The sequence below is a fragment of the Nematolebias whitei genome, chromosome 12, assembly GCF_014905685.2.
Source record: "Nematolebias whitei isolate Nwh7 chromosome 12, NemWhi1, whole genome shotgun sequence".
Taxonomy (NCBI): Eukaryota; Metazoa; Chordata; class Actinopteri; order Cyprinodontiformes; family Rivulidae; genus Nematolebias; species Nematolebias whitei.
In genome coordinates this window covers 36,388,535-36,408,155 of record NC_056509.1, presented here as the reverse complement: position 1 = coordinate 36,408,155, position 19,621 = coordinate 36,388,535, and the positions used below count along the sequence as shown (strand labels likewise).

The window sequence follows — 19,621 nt, the reverse complement described above, 5'->3', positions numbered from 1 at the left end:
ATGAATGAGAATAAAGTCATAGTATTAGTAGAATGAAGTCATACAACAATAAAGTCATAATATTAGGAGATTAAAGCCATAATATTATGGAGGCCGAGATGGTGTAGAGGCAGGGCAGCCGGCTTGGGACCCAAAAGTCCCAGGTTCGATCCCCAGTCACTGCACATCACGTGGTGTCTTTGGGCAGCACACCTCATCCCCAAAATGCCTCCCGGGCGCCCTCAATAGCTGCCCACTGCACCACCTGGTGGTGGATGGGTTAAATGCAGAGACTAATTTTGCCATTGTATGGAAACATACAGTGCTGACATTGTGATGACATTATTATCATTATTATTATTATAATAAACTCGTAATATTACCAGAATAAACTTGTATTTATCAGAACTCAGACACAAAAAAGCAGTCTTACAATTGCAGTAAAATAATGAATGTTGACGTGTACAGTAAATTCCCAGCTGGTCCAATGCAGTATTGCATATGGATTCTTATGATAAATTGAAGCCGTATGGCATTGCAATTAATGGCTGCATTGACGGATTTAGTCGGAACACAGGGGCGGTCGCGGCTGAGTGGTTAGAGCAGTCGTCCTCCAATACGAGAGTTGGGGGTTCGATTCCACTTGCAGTCACATGCCGAAGTGTCCCTGGGCAAGACACTGAACCCCTAAATTCCTCCGAAATGTGTCCCATTGGTGTATGAATGAGATAAAGCACTGATTATTCTTTGTATAGATCTAGTAGAGTGCTGTATGAATGGGTAAATGAGGGCACAGATTGTGATGTAAAGAGCTTTGAGTATCTTGATCAGATAGAAAAGTGCTATATAAGTGCAGTCCATTTACCACAATGTGGATGGAGGCATTTTTCACAAAGAGTGACCCAAAAGTAATCGAGGACAATTTTATTAAGACAGTGACTCACATTGGAGGCTGTCCACAGCAGGTGCAAGCCAACTCAGGACATTTAATTAATATTTCAACTTTATTTTCATAATTTTATTACTTTTTTTCTTGTAATGTAATTTTTTTTTTCTTGGCATGGCCCTAATTCTCTGTCATATATATAGTAACTATCATGAGTTTTGTGAAGAATAATTCAATTTTTAGCACATTTAAATTACACTATTTTCTGATATTTTCATATTTGTAGTCTTAAAGAATAAAGATCCATTAGTAACTAATTATCTCCTTCAAAGTCAAGCCAGAAGCATTTGAGTGAGTGAAGTTGACTTGACAGACTTTACAGTTCAGATTGGTTTAGGTCAATTCCGGGGTGTTTGTTTTGTCAGTCTTTGCTTCTGGAAGAATTATAGTCGCAGATTAAACAACAAAGCTAGCATTTGGCATTTGCTTTTTTTCCTATGGTCTTAAACTTCATGCCTTCAAACTTCATTCCACACATCGAGACAAAGCACAGAACCAAGTCGGGTGCAAAACGTATCCATACACATAAAGATTGCAGATTGCACTTATTGTGTTTGAGTTTAACACAAAACATCTAATTTCAGGAACGTCATACTTTATCAAAAATAAACTCTTGTTTGTTTTGCTTTTTATTTTGCTTAATGTAACAGTAAGAAGAGGAAAGATTTGAAAAATGTGCCAAGTCATATTAGTTTTTTGGCTTTTCTGTTTTCATCTTGTGTAAAGTAATAATTATGCAAGTTGTTTATTTCTTGTTCGTTTTTGTTTTCTTATGAGCAACTGGATATCTAGAAAATGTGCAGTTTCTGAAGTATTTGTAGTAGTATTTTTATATGAGAAAACATTATTGTGTTTTCTCATTTAGATTTTTTAGAAGTTACAACTCGTTTTCCAAATCAGTTCACTGTTAGAATTAGGGTCATAATTTTCCACTTATGACAAATCCTTCACAACAAATGGATGGTTTATTTTTTAAAAAGAGACAAATGGGCATATGATGAGACTGACAAGCTGATTATCAGTTGAAAATTATTCAGAAGATTTGTGGTGAAGCTATTTTTTATACAGCAGCAGTATATTGTCTCTTTTGTTGTTGCTGCATAAAACTATTGAAACTGGTCTTCAGAGATAATTAAAATGAAGAATCTAAAGAATGCAATTTTTGTCTCCTTTTCGTCACGCATTGGCTTTTGCTCAAGGTTATCCACTTTTATGAACTCAATACTGTGCAGTTTCTCTCGGCTTCTTGTTCCATCTCATAGCAATAAAAAGATGATCAATACGCCCAGTTGGTTCTACATAACCTGGAGATGTTTTGAGGGATAAATAAAACATTGCAATAATTTGTTCCCTTCGGAGCACCACCACTACAGCTGCTGGGGATTCTTCTAAACTCAAGGATATTTCAGGAGAACAGATTTATGCTGACATGAGGCCTTGACACGAGTCCCCGAGTGTGATTGACTTGAGGGAAAACAATTTATCTTGAATGTTATTCAAGTTAGAGACGATGATAAATACTGCGGTCAAATCTGTATTCATGTGATTTCTGGCTGATGCTTGGCTTTATATGAAATCTAGGAGCAGCTGGACTGAACCAGTTATACTTAATAAAACTTCCATTACCATTTGAAATGCAGGAATCCCATTAGAGCCAATTATGTGATTAATGGTGACTTTGCAGGCAGGATTTGGCTGAAAATTTGAAGGATGGTCGTTAGAAAGTCATGAACATGATAGGTAACACATAAAGATTTATCACATGAACAGCACCTGAGTGAAGCAGACAGCCAACAACAAGATTTGTGCCAGGAACTATAAAGTTTGTCAGTGGATGAACCGGTGGATGGAAGAACGGGTTTCTGTCATTAATCTTAAACTAATGGGTTAGAAATATCAGTAAACAGTGAAATCAGTCATGTGAAAAATATGAATACATACCATGCTTTTGATGATCCTTTATGGTGTTGCAAACATGATGAAAACAACTAAATAAAGGATTAGGATTTAGGATTAGGATTAAGATTTTAAGGATTTAAATTACTTTTTAACAGTTTGGCTTTTGTATCATCAACTGACATGAATTAAGATTGTTTGACACAAGTATTTAACGACCAATTTATGTCCTTTGTTTGTTACATTAGGTCAAATATAAATATGTATTTAATATTTATTATCGTCTAATTCCATGAAAGGTGGGTCATTGTGTAATTGCCTGTGACTTTGTATGTGTGTATGTCTGTCTGTTAGCAAAATATCTCATGAACCACTGGACATATGTTATTAAAACTCTTAGAATATATTATATATTCATTGCTTGTACTTCTACAAAACTTAACTTTTGGAGTCCACCCAATTCACGATGGCCGCCACAGCTAGTCAAAATTAACAAACACAAACAATGCTTTAACTCACGCAGTTCAACTAATATTAATCTACAGTTTGGTGTAGTAGTAACTGAGAATCCTCCTGTGTATATACTCTGAGTGCTAACAGGCATTCTTTCAAAAAATTCTATTTACAGTTCAATAAGTGATTTTTTTTTTAAATTGTTTAGAGTTTTTTATTAATATTTTCAATCATCTCATTTAAACATTAAATCAAATTAATCAATGGTTGGAAACTAATTTTAAATTTTACTAATTGTTAAATCAAATAAAAGATGTATGAATAATATTATCAAGTTGATAAAAACTGCTCTAAAACTCAGATTTAATGTCCGCTCAAAATTTTTATTTAAGCTCTTCCCACTGACAACGGAGGCATTTAAAAATATTTTCCTACATTAGTTAGTATTTGTTTTCTAACATTTTATTTCTGTCTGTTTCAGACATTTCGATGGCCCATTGCCAGCAGGTTGGATGGAAATGAGATGCTTGAGATCCAAGTGTACAACTACAGCAAAGTTTTCTCCAACAGGTGCGAAGTTTTTTCAGAACTATATTTAAAAGATAGTTTGTTATTACTCTAACTGCATCATATATGTTGCAGAGTTATGTCTGGGGAAGACGCAATCGTTGTATTGTACATTACCTGTAAGCTCAGTGGTTTTGTTTGCTAAGCACTGGTCGACACTGGGTCCAGTTGTACACCCTAACACATGATGTGGGCAATCTAAACTCCATTTTGGAATCCCACCACTGAGAGCATCACAACAGTAGCTGAGGAGCAGGCAAAGGTCCTGGGAGAGATCTGCTGGATGTCATGGTGGCAAGCCGTAACACTGAACACCTCTTGTGGCTGATGAACATCCAAGATGCCTGCATCATTGACCTTGACTTGCTGGCTAAATGGGGAGCTGTGATAGATGTACATGGATCCACATTCTGCCTGAGGACCAGAACTATGAGGTTCAAAGCATTCAGTGGGAAGGGTCCCAGTCAAAATAATTGTTTCAGACGCCACAAAGACAACATCAAAGGCAACGAGGAAGACAAGAGCAGTGAGAGACTCCAGCATGCCCCTCAACCCCAGCAAGAGATTCAGTGCACTCCCACCCAGAGCACACATGAGCCCAGCGGCCAAAGATTGCAGCAGCTCCCACTTCACAGAAGCTGGCCCAGCTGCCATCATCAGAGACGCAGCATACTTTGGAAGAGCTGTTGGAGAGAAGTAGTGTGGAGCTAAATGCAGAGCAGCAGCAGCAGCAGCAGCAGCAGCAACTAAAGGGACTGTTGAATGAGTTTACTGATGTGTTTGCTGCAATAGCTGAAGATTGCAGGCACACTAATCTGGTTCTGCATGACATCATCACAGGAGATACGGGCCTTATCTAATAATGCCCCCACCACCTGCCACTTGCTAAACATGATGCCACACACCTAAAGGTGAAGGATATGTTTTGGGCCAGAGTCACTAAACCTTCCAACAGTCCATGGGCAGCCCCAGCAGTCCTGGTGAAAAAGAAAGATGGGTCATGGCCGTTCAGTGTGGACTACAGTGACATCCCAACTAAAGTCTCCCACCCTCTCACTCACCTGGCTGTGGAACTTTAAAGAGCCAGAGGGACAGCTAATCAGGTGGATCAAAGTGCTGCAGGACTACAACTTTGAGGTGAGGCATTGTGCTGGCCACCTACACTCCAACGCGGATCCCTTTCCAGGTGACCGTGCACAGGGAGTTGCCGACATTGTCATCAGGTTGAGGAGAGGCCATTCCACAGCATAAAGGCTGGCCACCTGCCGGAGGATGGTATTAGCATTTAGGAAGTGGAGAGCCTCTGCCCTCAACAGGTCCAACAGGTCAAGCAGCTCCAGCGTCAAGACCCAGTCCTTGGCAGGGTTCATGCTTGGTTGGAGTCTCGGCAACGACCAGCATGGACAAAGTATCAGCTCTCAACAAAGAAACCAACGCACTGCACTCCCACTGGCAGAACCTCCAGCTCTGAGATGGTCTGCTCTATTGATGGTGGGTGGCACTGAGTGGACATTGAGGGACACTGTAGTTACTCACACTCCAGCAGCTTTGAGAGCAGATACTCTGTTTGGTGCATAGAACCTGCAGAGCAGGACACTTTGGCATTTCCAAGACTCTTCATTGGCTTCGGGGCTGGTTTACTGGCCAGGGTGTCGCAGAATATGGAGATCTTTGTCCACCTGCACTGCATAGAAAGGGCCATCCTGCCACTCCCGAGCACTGCTGCAGTAATATCAGATTGCCACCCAAAGGTAGAGGGTGGGCGTAGATGTTCTGGGCCCATTTCCTGCCACAGACCGGGGGAATCGCTACATGCTTGTGACTATGGATTACTTCACAAAATGACCTGAGCACCACTACCACAGCAGAAAACGCTAGAGGATGAGATGGTCTGTCAGTTTGGTGTGCCAGATGAGCTACACAGTGACCAGAGGCAAAACTTTGACACTAAGGTGTTCAAGGAGGTGTGCCTACGAATGGGGATTAGGAAGACTTGCACAACTCCATTCCATCCATAGAGCTATGGGTTGGTAGATCACTTCAATGGGACCCTGGCCACACAGCTTGCCATTCGAATGGAGCAAAAACAGTGAGCTTGGGACCAACGCCTGCCCTTAATCCTATTTTCAAACCAGATCACTGTTTAAAAATCCACCCAGTGCACCCTGCGCTCATGTTCAGCCGGGAACTTTGGACGCCGTTGGAATTAAGCTATGGACCACTTTCCAAGACAGATGTTAGTGCTGAGCCTGGTTTGAACTATTTTTATAAGTTGAATGCACAATGTGCATGAGTTTGCTCAGCAAGTGTTGACAGTGGCAGGGGTACAGCATATAAAATGCTAAATTTGATGCATCAAATAGAAACCTTATCAATGGACACCAACGCTTTTGTATGGCTAACACATGTATTCCTTTAGCTAAATCGAGGAAGCATTAATGGTAAATATATATTTGTAGATCAGAGGTGCCAGTGGGGAAGCAAAATGGATTCATTCCTGTATTAAACCTTTTTTGTTTTTAAATTACGTATTATTTTACACTATAGAAGCATTTATTTCTGTTTACCTTTCTTTATAGGTTTAAAGATGTTTTTATCTGTGCTTTCAACCTGTGCTTGGGTACCATCACTACTCCATTTTGGTTAGGGAAACATTATATTTCTTCCCTTTTTATTGTTCTTAAAGGCCAGAAAACTGAAACAATTCACAAACACAGAGACACGGGTAATTACATTATCACCTGCCTTTCATGGCAGCAAGCGATAATAAAAAAAAAAACCTCAGAGTGCATTTCTTTTAGCAGAATCAAACAGTTTACTGTACATGCCGACTTTATGCGCCATACATTTCGCAACGAACATTGCTCGTTTTGATTGTTTCTTAGAACATCTGTGAAATGCTTACATTAGCTCTGCCAGTATGGTGTTAGACCTCACATGGTGTCTTCAGAGATGAGAGCAACCACAGAATAAATAGCTGTGCATGTGATATACATCACATTCAGTATGAAGAAATAATGCCTTGAAAATGCTAAAGAAAGAAATTGTTCAGTAGCATGAGCCAATCAGAGAAAACACATTAACAGAGTGGAAGAGGCAGCAGTGAGCTCAGGCTTCCTGCTGTGTTCAGCTATGCTCCATCACAAAGAATAAACACTTATATGAAGATATGTGAGGTCTTCACAACAGGTCTTACTGAATTTAGCTGATTGATATAAAAGACATGCTCAGTGGGGACAATGAGGAGTTAAGCTGTCACGAAATTATGTTTTTACAAGTTCATCTAGCATACGTTTAAGATTTTATCCAATTTACAGTCAGGTGGTGTAATGCCGAACAGTATTCTCAAGGTTCAGTTTGAGTTGTTGAAATCCTGAATAGTGATGGTTATATAATGTAGATAAAGGCACACTGCTGCTGCATTTTAATTTGTCTTCATTTCTTCGTTTTTATGTTTTTCCTGCTTCTCTTGTTTGTTTTTCTGTTTTCCATTTCAGGATGATATTTTGTGTCTAAAGGTTGTGGCTTGTGTCAGTAAGCATGACCATCTCCAGTGTCTGAAGCAAATCCAATCAGATCGTTTCAACCGCTCTTTGCCGTTTGTCTTCCTCCCTTCTGGCTGATTAATGTGTCTTATTTGCAGTTAATGGCCCAGATTGAGGGAAAATTACAACACCTCTAACTTTGTTACAACTTTGTACGCTTGTCGCTGTGTGTATGTAAATGGCAGTGCATGTTTGTGCCACTGTCTCTGTATTTCGTCCAGGTGACCTTATCATGCCATGTGCGATTGTAGTTGTTTTGAACGCGGGCACTGTAGATGGTTACTCATTTCTCATCCGCTCAAAGACAAATGAGAAGTAAAAGGTTTGTGGTGGGCGTGCAGACTGATGTTGTATCAGTTTTACATCAAGCCAGCACTAATCTGTCATCAGGATTTTTGTGCTTCTTCTCTGTGAAGAAGTGGACCAATAGCATATAGGAGTAACATTTCAGAGACTTGCATGTTTAATAAGACTCAAAAAGTTTAGGACAGCTGACTCACCTCACGTTCTGAAAACAGTTCTACACAAAGTTCATTCTGGTGCTGCAGAGTAAAAAATGTTGGTAATTTGTTCAGGGGCTGACAGGGTGTCAGTACTGGTCTATTCTTTGCTTTGTTTCATTTTTTTTAGTTCACTTTCAATAATTCAACAACTTACTCAAGACCCAATAAATCTGGAAAAAAAAATGGATATGAGAGAATATTACTGATTTTAGTGAAATACCTTTAAATGTATATTTATTTTGTCCCTATTATGAATTTGTGAAATGCATTAAATAACCTGACCATGAAATTAATAAAATAACCCATTTAAGACATACGTAATATAAATCAAATGCACAATGGTAGATACAAAATGACCAAAACAAGACACACAGCTGACACAAAAAGATAATACTTGTTCTTAAAGACATGCAGAATAGCTGCAGATACACGCAAAATGACTACATATCAAAAACTGCTAACAAATTTTTTTTATTTTGAATTAAATACTTTTAAAATAAATAAAATCCACTTTATAACTTCAAAACTTTAACATAATAATTAGGGAGGGAACTTAAATAAAAAAAAGGACTGGTAAATGTTGTAAAATTAAACAAATCAGATTAGAAGGTAAAAACAAAAAAACAATGGAACAGGATCAATCTTTCACTGTATCACAGAAATATGACGCATCTATCATTCAGTTTTCTCTTGTTGGCCTGGATGTTAAATAAAGGTTGAATGAATGTTTATCCAGTTGTGACAAAACAGCATCAGCACCCTCACCCGCCCCACCACCATCTTTGATAAGAAAAATAAAATGCCTGGTCCCTTGATGCAAGCTCAAACTTCACACTTGAAGTGCATCATTTTCTGTGTTAAAATAATAAAATAAAAATAACATAAAATGATGTCAAGGTAAGAGAAGTTTTAAGCAAAATGCAAAAGAAAAACAAACCCAAGGAAGAAAAAAAACTGTGCAAAACAATTAATGAACCCTGAAAATAACTTGATCCAAATATCAGAAGCTCAGTTTAGGATTCAAAACTTTATAAAGTACACACGCAGAAGTACTTCTAGAACAACATGGCACATATTTAAGAGGGTAAATTATTCAAGGTGAGTCACAGCTGGTGTTATTCTCACACCTGTTCCATATGTCCACGGGCAGCATCACTACAAAGATAACTGATCCGCTTCATCCCTTCAAGTACCACTGCAGCACGAGGCCCGTGTGTCACACCATGTAATCATACGTGAGGTCACATTTCCATAACACAAAGTAGGCAGTGAAGCATAGGGTGGGGGGGAGGGGGCAGGTGGTCTCTGTCCAGCATATACAGCAAGTGTAATTATATTTTCCCTGCTGGCTGAGAGAGATGTTTTTAGATTATATTTCACTGTAGTACACAGTGTATGCATGTGTGTGTTGGAGCAAAGAGTCTGAACTGTTGACCTAAATTAACTGATCTATAAAGGAATATAACAGGATAATTAGCAAGGTGGTGCCAGTGACAACCCTAATCGCCGCAGTTTATGTCTTTTTTTCAGGTATTGTTACAATGACTCTGATTTGTAAAACATGGCATTAAACAAAATGTCATTTTGCTATGATGAAAACAACAAACAGAAACTTCTGAATGAAAGATCACATTAAAGGAGTCCTGGTATGCTCTACTGTAGTTTTCGCTTCTATGTTTTTAGTTCAATGTGCTTCAAAAACGTTTCATTGTTTTTAATGTGTATTGTCTCAGTTTGTAAGAATAATAAACACAAAAAGAACTGCTATAATTTAATATATAAAAAAACCTGATTCTGACAGGTACTGTTTTTATTAGAAATTGACCATCAGGTCAAATTTTTACCTTAGGATCATCGACCAAGAAAAGGTGTAAATAAAAAGAACTGGTTAGACTGTAAATAATTTGTTTTCCAGTGCTATGATCTATTCCCATACAAATGAAAAAGAGCTGCAACTCTGAGTTGGGTTCAACCAAACCAATATTTAGCTTTTATAAAAATGAGATTTATCTGCCATTACTTGTATATTATTTCACTATGACTGCTTAATTTGTTGCCAAGTAGATATACAACTGTCAGACAGGTATACAATAACAAATAATAAGAGTAAACAACAACTAGCAATGCAAATTTATGAAAGGGCAATGGCAATGTGCAAGAAAATGTGAATGCAATAAAGTGTGCTGTTTTTGGTCTTGTTGGACTCAGCCTTCTGCCAGAAGAAAGCAGCATCACAAACATTTTGGGCCCAAGGTGAGAAATATCCACTATAATCTTAGGTATCCAGTTTCTGGATCTGGAAGTATAAAAGTTATCTGGTGTGAGTGGATTACAACCAGTTACCTACACTGCAGTCTGGTCTTGCCCTTAACAGTGGATCCAGCGTGGTTGTGTTTGTCCTGTTGAACTTCCTCAGCTGCCTCAGAAAGTACATTTGCTGGGCCTTGGGTATGAAGAAGCTGGTGTATATATATCAACATGGAAAGAGATGGAAACCTCAACACTGAAACCTTCCAGCAGGGAAGGAAAAGGAACAGGAACACATCAAAGAAGCTCTCCAAACCTGTGGACATCCCAACTGGGATTTTGTCAAATTATTAAAGAAATCCAAAAAGCGTGCTGCAGAACAGAAGGAGGAGAAGAGCAAACTCAAAATCCTTGTCATCCCATATGTTGATGGAATGTCTGAAAAACTCAGAAGAATTTTCTCCAAACTTAACATCCCAATACATTTTAAACCCAATGGAACCCTCAGACAGAGGCTGGTCCATCTCAAGGATAAAATCCCCAAACCCAAACTGAGCGCTGTGGTGTCTGCAGACCTCTATGTTGGAGAAACTAAACAACCTCTCCAAAGATGCTTAACACAGGAGAGCTAGATCTTCAGGACAAGACTCAGCAGTCCACCTACATCTCGTGGAGAAGGGACACTCTTTTGAGGACCAAGAAAAAGAAAGAGAAGACAAATGGTTTGATAGGGGGGTGAAGGAGGTCATTTATGTTAAATGAGAAAAAAACAACTTTAAACAGAGAAGAGCTCAGATTTCAACTTTCAATAAATTTACAATGCAGCTTTAGGCCTGATTCCAGGTCAGCTCTACTCCAATTCACAACTTCATGCAGGTGACCAAATGTGATCAAAACATCTTTTCTGTGAGCCAGGCAGAAAAAGAGTCCTAACGAACCTCAGTTGCGCGGGGCGAGTAGTTCCAGTCTAATCTGCATGTGTATCTACATGACGAGACCTCATGCAGATCTATGAAGCTTGGAACTCCACACAAACTTTTGAACCGATAAAGCCTCCCAGATGGGAAGCGAAACGTCTTTAGCTTAAAGAAAAGCAGTCCAGTTTATAGTTTTTACTTCTTTTGGATATTTACTGTAGAGTTCATGCTAGTGTGATGTGTGCAGGAGGGGCTGAGGTCTTCCTGAAATCTTCCTCCACCATCATCTCCACTGTCTTGAGGTCATTAAATCCACCAGGTGATCACTTAAAGTTGATTATTACCAAACACATACAATCATTTGTCAATATAAATTTATGTCATAATTCCCTAAATGTGGCTGAGCCTTATAAAGTACAAATTTAATCTACACCAGCCACTTCTATAAGAGCAATAAATACTGCAATGTATTAACAGACATGTTCTAAACAGCCCTCTTTTATTACTCTCCTTATTTTTGGCTAAAATCTGGGTCATATTCTTTGTGTTTCGTCCTGTGATGGAACACGACTGTTATGAAACTGAGCAGCACTCTGCCTTAAGGCATCCAGCCGTGTGAGCGACTGAACCGAACCATCAAACCACAGATTGAAAAGCGTGTTTATGGCCACCAACTCCAAAAAAGACTTCGGCTTAATAACTTTATGTGATAGAGAAATTTAATTGTGCTCATCTGAGGGTGAGACGTTAGTCTATCAGTTGCAACTATGTAACAATAATTATCTCGAAAACACCAAATCAGAAGTAATATTAAACTCTGTTCACCAGTGCAGACCGTGTTTTATGTTTATTTTATCTCCACACTTTGCTTTCTTCCTATAATCCTCATTACACACACAGTCAGTGGAAAACGTCCATCATATGCTGTTCTCCAGGCTGTCACCAGAGCCTGCAGAGGATTCCTGTTTGCATTTTAAAGTTGCTCTCACCTGCTCTGGACGTCTTCTTTGTGCGAGGTCCTGATAGGTTTTGATTTACTTACAAAGAATCACAGAGAATGAAAATACAAAGGATCTCTGAACGATAAAGCGGATGAAAGTAAATTGTTGGTCAATAATGAATGCCATCCTTTGAAATGCTAAAACGTGAACTAGAACATGATAGGCCCCGCTCAGTTCAATTATTCATGGTTTGTACATGCGTTACAATGGCTGAAAGGAACCGACTGAGCAACGCATGGATCAGCCCGTCTGATAAAGGTTGTGCTGCAGTGGATCAGCATTTCACTGCGACTTTGCTCAGAGATGTTCAAGTTTAGGTACTGCAATTGAAAAATAAAGTTTTCTTCACAAATAAACCCCAATAATGTCCTCCATGACTCTTTCTTTAGTGATCAAAGTTGTAAAATTGAGCATCAAGGAGCCTGACTGAAAAAAAAAAAAAAAAACAGCTTCACAGAGGAAGCATCTGTGTGTACCTGAAGGGGATTAACTTACTTGAAAGATGAGAGAGAAAAATAAGCTCAAAGTCAAGTTTTGGACTGAAACGTAGCTCATTATAAAGCTTTGCTAACACATAGCCTCACTTTCGAGAAAAGGTGAAATTCACAGCCGGTGCCTTTAGAGAATCAAAACTTGTGTGTAAAAACAGCTGATGGAGGCAAAGCAGGATAAAAGGAATGGTTCAGATGCTCTGATGTGGGGTTTTGTGGAAAGATGATGAAAATTTAACATACTTGTTGAAGATATCTCTTTAAATGACCTTAGTTTGGAGAAGGGTTTCATTCTGACCAGAATGATGAGCTAACGGCTAGTTCAGATGGGACCAAAATGGGTTTCTGAATATTAATACAACTTTAATCTAAAAAATAAAAAAAATACACAGCAGTTCCTTCAAACGGTATTTTCTAAACATTTACCTCACCATCCATTTAGCTGAACTTGGTTATTCTAGCAGAAATATTTGGAGATTGCTGCAGGAAGTGCTCCAGGCGTCACCAAAAGTCTTACAGCTAGATGTTGCTTTTTTTTTTTTTTTTTTTAATCTGTGTTTCTATGTAAAATAAATAAAAACAACTATAAAATACAAAATTGTCACTGTTTTAAAAGTTAATAAAAACAGCTTTTGTATGAGCTGCTAATAATTTTTTTTAGGACTGCAACAATCTATTTCAGTCTCGGTTATGCTTAGACTAGATGTTAGCATGTCAGTGCAGTCAGAATCAAGTCTTTTCCCCAAACTGAGATTTTCTAAAAATCTATTCATAACAGATAAGGAATTCATTGTTTATAACCATTTTTGCGAACCCCACTTTAAAAGATTTGCATTATCACTTTAATGCAGGGAAAGAGAGATAATAATATTAGACACTCCCTTTATTTGCTCAGTGATAAGACGCTTCCTTTGTTGTCTTTGATCAAATAATTAATTTAAACAAGTGTTTTTTGTATTCATGTGCAGGTGTGCTGTGTGTTTGTGTGTACTGTACTTATTTTAGCTTATATTCTTTCTATAAGCCTCACATTGTTCTTTCATCCCAGTAGATTATCTTTAAATGTGTTTGGCTTAAATGTCCTCATTTAATGTTATTAGTTTTCAGTGCAAACTCCAATTCAGCCTGGTGCTGTGTCATTTCCTTCTAAATAGCTTCTTTTTTCTTTTGCTTCATTTGAATATGTAAAGTGTGTGTGCAGTGGAATATGAAACACAGCTGTATTTGCAGCCCATGTGTTATCTGAGGTAAGAAGTGCTTACAGTAGAAATGACAGATGGTTGTGTCTCAGAGTAGTCTGCTTATTCTTTATGTGACCGATTGCTCTGCAAACAAACGCTCTGTTGTGAAGAAAAAAAACAACTTTTAAATTATTCACCAGCTCTAATTGGCTCCTTGAATGAGGACCGACCCTACGTTTTATCTGGGTTGTGTAGAGATGGTCTCTGCAGCGACATGCATTTTATGATCTCATTTGTGCAACTACAGTAGTGTGTCATCTTTGCTTAGATGAGTTAGCATTTCTGTTAGAGTCTGTTTACTTCTGTTGGTATAAAAAGTTTGTGGCATGACAAAAAGACACAGTGGAGCAGTGGAGTTTGCATGTTCTTAATGTATACGTTTTGTTTTTTTTCCGGGTACTCCGGTTCCCCCCCCCCACAGACCAACAAATGCACTTTAGGTTCATTGATAAAATTAATTTGTCTCTAGGTGTCAAAGAGAGAGTGATTGTTTGTCTCGTTTGTCTCTATGTGGACATGTAAAGGACTTGCAACCTGTCCAGGGTGTCCCCCGCCTCTAGCACAGTGACTGCTCTCCATAATACAGAAAGAAGTGAAGGAGAAAGTGGGTAAAAAAAAAAAGGAATGGATGGAAAAAGATCAGTACATCCCGTGGGACAGATAAGCAATGTAGCAATAAACAAAATTTAAAAGCTTGTTGTTGCTTAATTGCAGAATGAAATATTTTTTCCATCTAAACATTTTTTTTCCCAATGTTATGATTAAAAGAATATGATAATGACAAAGTCCATGCTCAATAATCCAGGTATACAATCCAACATTTTTCAGTCAGGTCATCTTGACAGTTTCTTTTTTTGTGTGCTGAAACGTTTCGCCTTCGATCCGGAAGGCTTCATCAGTCAAGGAAACACACAACAAAACTGATTCTTCCCCCAACAACTTACTCCAAAGTGTAACAAACCAGTTCTGCTTGTGATAAGATGGTCTCTTTGGTACGCCCCCTCCTCCATTGCCGGCCCTCTTCCTTGTTCTTGTCAAACTGGTTGACAACAACTGACTGATGAAGCCTTCCGGATCGAAGGCGAACGTTTCAGAAAAAAAAAAAGAAACTGTCCAGATGACCTGACTGAAAAATGTTGAATGTGATAACGAGTTTTTGTTATTAGTGCAGAAATAACTTTTGTTGTTGTTGCTTTGAACACTTAGTGAACTGACCTGGAAGCATCCAAGGAGAAGTCGTGATCAAAGCTGGTCCAAATTATTGAAAGGAAGAGAAAAGAGCTTCCTCTTTTCATTTTCTTTACTAGATAATACCCTGAACCACCATTTATGACAGGAACACCAAATATCTTGTCCCACAAATCCATGTGGCTGCAACGTTTAAGCTCTAATGATAATTTTAAAACTCCTCATTTTCATTAAGTCCAACTGTTTGATTGTAAAACACAACGACAGGAGAGCGAGCAGCCGTGCTTCATTTGACAACATAAAGAATGGTTGCTGTGTGACTTCTTTGCTCCTTTTTGTTGTTCTGAAATATCCTTTAGGCAACAAATTAATATTCTTACCAATAATGACAGTTATTGCCGACAGTGAAACATATTCTCAGTGTGTCTCCACCCTGTACACACACTCACCTCCACACTGTGTAAAATAAAAAAGAGGAGAGCAGTTACCTCATTGAAAATACGATTTGACAGAATTTATTGGTGTAAAAGAAAAGCCAAAGGCAATGTGACAATGATACCATTAGACCTAAAACAGAGGTGAACAGATGGGCGGCAGAGTAGGATCAAAAGATGGAAAAAAATTAAAAGTAATGATTTTGTTAATATTTCTTGACTCTCTTTGGTGTTTTCCTGCAGACTGATCGGGACTTTCTGTATGGTGCTTCAGAAGGTGGCTGAAGAGGGACACTTAGAGCTGACCGACACACTCATTGATGACAACAACACATCAATCAAGGTAAAATGGACTGTTCACAAAGATAGACAGGTTCAAATTCACATAGAGCTTATTATGTTAAAATTAAAACTGGGCAATAGCTCTTTATTTATTTTTATTTATTCATCCATTTAAAAGAAACAAAAAAAAATCATTGAAAAGAAAAGATTGAATGAGAAAGAAGAACATTCTAATAATATCTTCTCCTTTAAAAAAAATAAAAATAAAACAACTACAAACAAACAACAAACTGGGATTGAACAATCTCCAAAGTGAAATATTAGAAAATATTAGATATACTTCACATGGTATACTTTCCCAACAATTTTAACTTAATCATCTTTTTTAACATTTACATTGTTTTAGAATTTTTTATGGTGATATCAAGGCAATATTTTTTACCAAACTCTTCAAACTTTTTTCAGTCCAGAATGTGTTTAAAATTGTAAACATTTGCTGTGGATTTAGATGGGACTGCAGGTCAGGAAGTTGATAAAACAGACAAGTTTTCAAGCTAAACTTGCTAATGTTGACAGCCAAACTGTTAACTACATTCTGAGGCAATATTTTACTGAACAAATCAAACATATTTAACTTAGACTGGGAGACTTTTTCTTGCAGGTTGTTTGCAAAGGAGTTCATAGGCACATAAAATACTTATGCAACTTAAAACCTGGTAACTCTAAATTGTCCCTAGGTGTGAGTGAGAGAGTGAATGGTTGTTTGTCTCGTTTGTCTCTACTCTCTATGTGTCCCTGTGAAGGACTGGAGACCCGTCCAGGGTGTCCCCCGCCCCTCGCACAGTGATTGCTGGACATGGGCACCAGCGACCCCCGTGACCCAAAATGGAATAAACGGGTAAAGATGATGGATGGATGGATCTTCAGGGTACGGATCCCCAGCGATAAACGAGGGAGTACTGTACAAACAGAACTACACAAAAATAAACCAGAAATGCTCGTAAATTACATCAGAACTGTACCAACATGACACAAGAACTATACAGAAACTACTGAAAATAGTCTGGCATTCCAACTTTCTGTTATGCATAACTTGTCCGATGCTATGAGGCAACACCCACAAATAAATATGTAGTAAATTGATCCTACCACATAGCTACTGACATTTTATGGCTAACAAAACAATTACCCCCACAAAGATCATGTAAAACTTTGCTTATTTAAACACACTGGGCTCTCATCAGGAATGAGAGCAAAGCAGACTGAACGTATGCATGAATGGCAACACACACAATAAATTAAATGTGACTTTTATTAGTCATGCAGCAGGTGTTTGTGTATACAAACAAAATGAGAATAAACCCACTCAATGAAAGCCACCCCAGTCTGTTTGTTAGTAAAATATCTTGTGAGCCACTAGATGAATTTTAAGGAAACTCACTGAAAGTGATTATTGGAAGTACATCTACAAGTGATTAACTTTAGGAGACAGCACAATTAAAGATGGCTGCCACAACAAACTAAACTTAAAAACAAAAGTAGTTACAACTCAGCCAGTTCTTCAGGCTGGTTGTAGCTGAGTGTGACGCTTAATTTATGTTCTGAGCTCAACACATTGTGTAACATATTTGCTTAAAACTTCATTTGTTAAAATTAACACTTTCTTTTGGAAAAACATCTCATGTGCAAAAATTAGTGAAATTCTGAGAAAAACATTGCGTTATTTTGGAGTTATTCAATTCAAGATGGCTACTTCAGCTAAATGACCTTACCTAAGACAAAAATGGTTGTAACTGTTGATTTTACAGCTATTGTGCTAGTTTTGGTTGTAGTAAGAGTTGTTCACCACACAACATGTTGCATGAGATTACCCATCATGTCATAAAGTGAGGTTTGACCAAATGACCATCGCTTTATTTGTCTGCATAAAATTATATCAGTTCAAAACTCTGGAAATGCTAGACCTTAGATTTATTTTGTAGAAATTAACTGGTGTTTTTACATATTAACATTTTATCTTTTTATTTTTTGATTCTTGGTTTACTCATGGCCTTCAATTCATTCTTTGAAGGCCCCAGATGATTTACCACTGAATTTTAACCTTTTAACTTAAGTCACATCATTATTAGCCAATTTTCTCAGCAGTTGACCTGAAATATCAGCCAGTTTTACTCACGACCTCATGGGGAATCATTAATGAGAGAATATTAAAATGTTTTCTGTTTGCCAACAAGAAATTTACAGCCATTATCTGCTTATAAAGACCCCAGCGTTAAAGAGCTTCTCATCAACAAGAAGCTGATGGAATTACAGCTCTTTGGTAGCAACATCAGCAAATTCACACACTCAGCATTAACACTGATCCACATATTCTATTGATTTTAAATTGTGCTCCGAGCAGCTCAGTGGTTAGGAGGAGTGTGTCTGTGGTGAATATAAAATGTGTGGGAGAATGAGGATAGCATGAAGGGATGTGTTAAGAAAAACAGAACCATATAAAATGCAAAACTACCTCGGGGAGCGTGCAGAACTGTGTTGGTGGAGATGCTGATGTGCTGTTTCTGAGATGACGAGAATTCTCCGGAGTTAAAACACATCCACACAGAGCGTTCATGAGGACTTTAATTAACACACCTCAGATGACACATGCACACACACAATGTACATCTATGTAGCAGGAGAGCCGTAAACCAAAACTATATATTACCTGAGAGCAACACTGGATGTAGAACTTTGCACAAGTGTTGTTGCCATGGTAACACCTTCAACTCCTAGTGGACCACAGTCAGTGTCTGGTGAGGATGAGTTCCAGAGAATAAGAGCGCGAAGCAGAGACAGATGGAGGCGAGAAGGAGCGTCACGTATATTTTCTCCTCTTCCGTCTTTATCAGTGGAATAAATGGGACACTATAATAAAGATCAGGTCATTGTCAGGAGGACAGTGTTTGTCCAAACATGTCTCCAACGCAGACACTGAAGACAAACTACAGAGCCTGCCATGTCTCCGACCTGCATTAAATCGTCAATCTGAATCTCTCCAGCAAGGGATAAACAATGATTTATTGCTATGGTAAGTGTGTTGCAAATATTCATATATAGAATGCAATAAATAAAATCCTTTTAAAGCTTACAAGAATATTTATAAAATTGTATTTGAAGCAAAGCTTAGTCTTTTTTCCACATAAAACAAACCATAGATGAAAGAGCGAAGTGCCAGCAGAATATTAATAAAATAAAAAGCAAAATAACAAGTTTTAAAACAGTATTTCTGTCAGCATGCACCTCCATAAAGGCCAAATAAGAATAAATGTTGCAACTAAATACTTAACAAAATGGCTCGAGTTTATATTCACAGAGATTAAAACACATTGGTACTTGTAAATTAAAAATGATACAGCTTTATAAATCTGTTTGGAAACATTGGTTTCTAATCTTAAAGATAAACAGCAATATAAACAAGATAAACAGCAATATAAACAAAATAAACAGCAATATAAACAAAATAAACAGCAAAATAAACAAGATAACTATTAATATAAACAAGGTAAACAGCAATATAAACAAGACAAACAGCAATATAAACAAGATAAATAGCAATATAAACAAGATAAATAGCAATGTAAACAAGATTAATAGCAATATAAACAAGATTAATAGCAATAAATCTGAGAGATAATCCCTTCTAAATTTCTACAAGACTGTCAAGACTTGACACAGCTCAAAACAAACAAACAAACAAAACTGACAAAATTACACCCTTTTATCTATAATGTTAAAATAGTTTTAATTAAATTAAGGGGACCGTTTTTTTAACCTTTATTTGGTTTTAGGGCTAATGTCAAATGTAAGAAGACAACATATTTTAACCAACAAAGTCCATGCTCAAAAATCCAGGTATACAATCCAACAATTTTCAGTCAGGTCATCTGGA

General features: G+C 37.8%; 1 protein-coding gene across 1 annotated transcript in view; it reads left to right on the top strand.

Moving 5' to 3' along the window:
• The window catches only part of otofa (otoferlin a), a 91,901-nt gene that overhangs the window by 26,354 nt on the left and 45,926 nt on the right, over positions 1-19,621 (top strand). The window contains exons 3-4 of the mRNA XM_037685877.1: positions 3,756-3,844; positions 15,652-15,751. Coding sequence (XP_037541805.1) covers positions 3,756-3,844; positions 15,652-15,751 — 189 coding nt within the window. The remainder of the gene's footprint in view (positions 1-3,755; positions 3,845-15,651; positions 15,752-19,621) is intronic.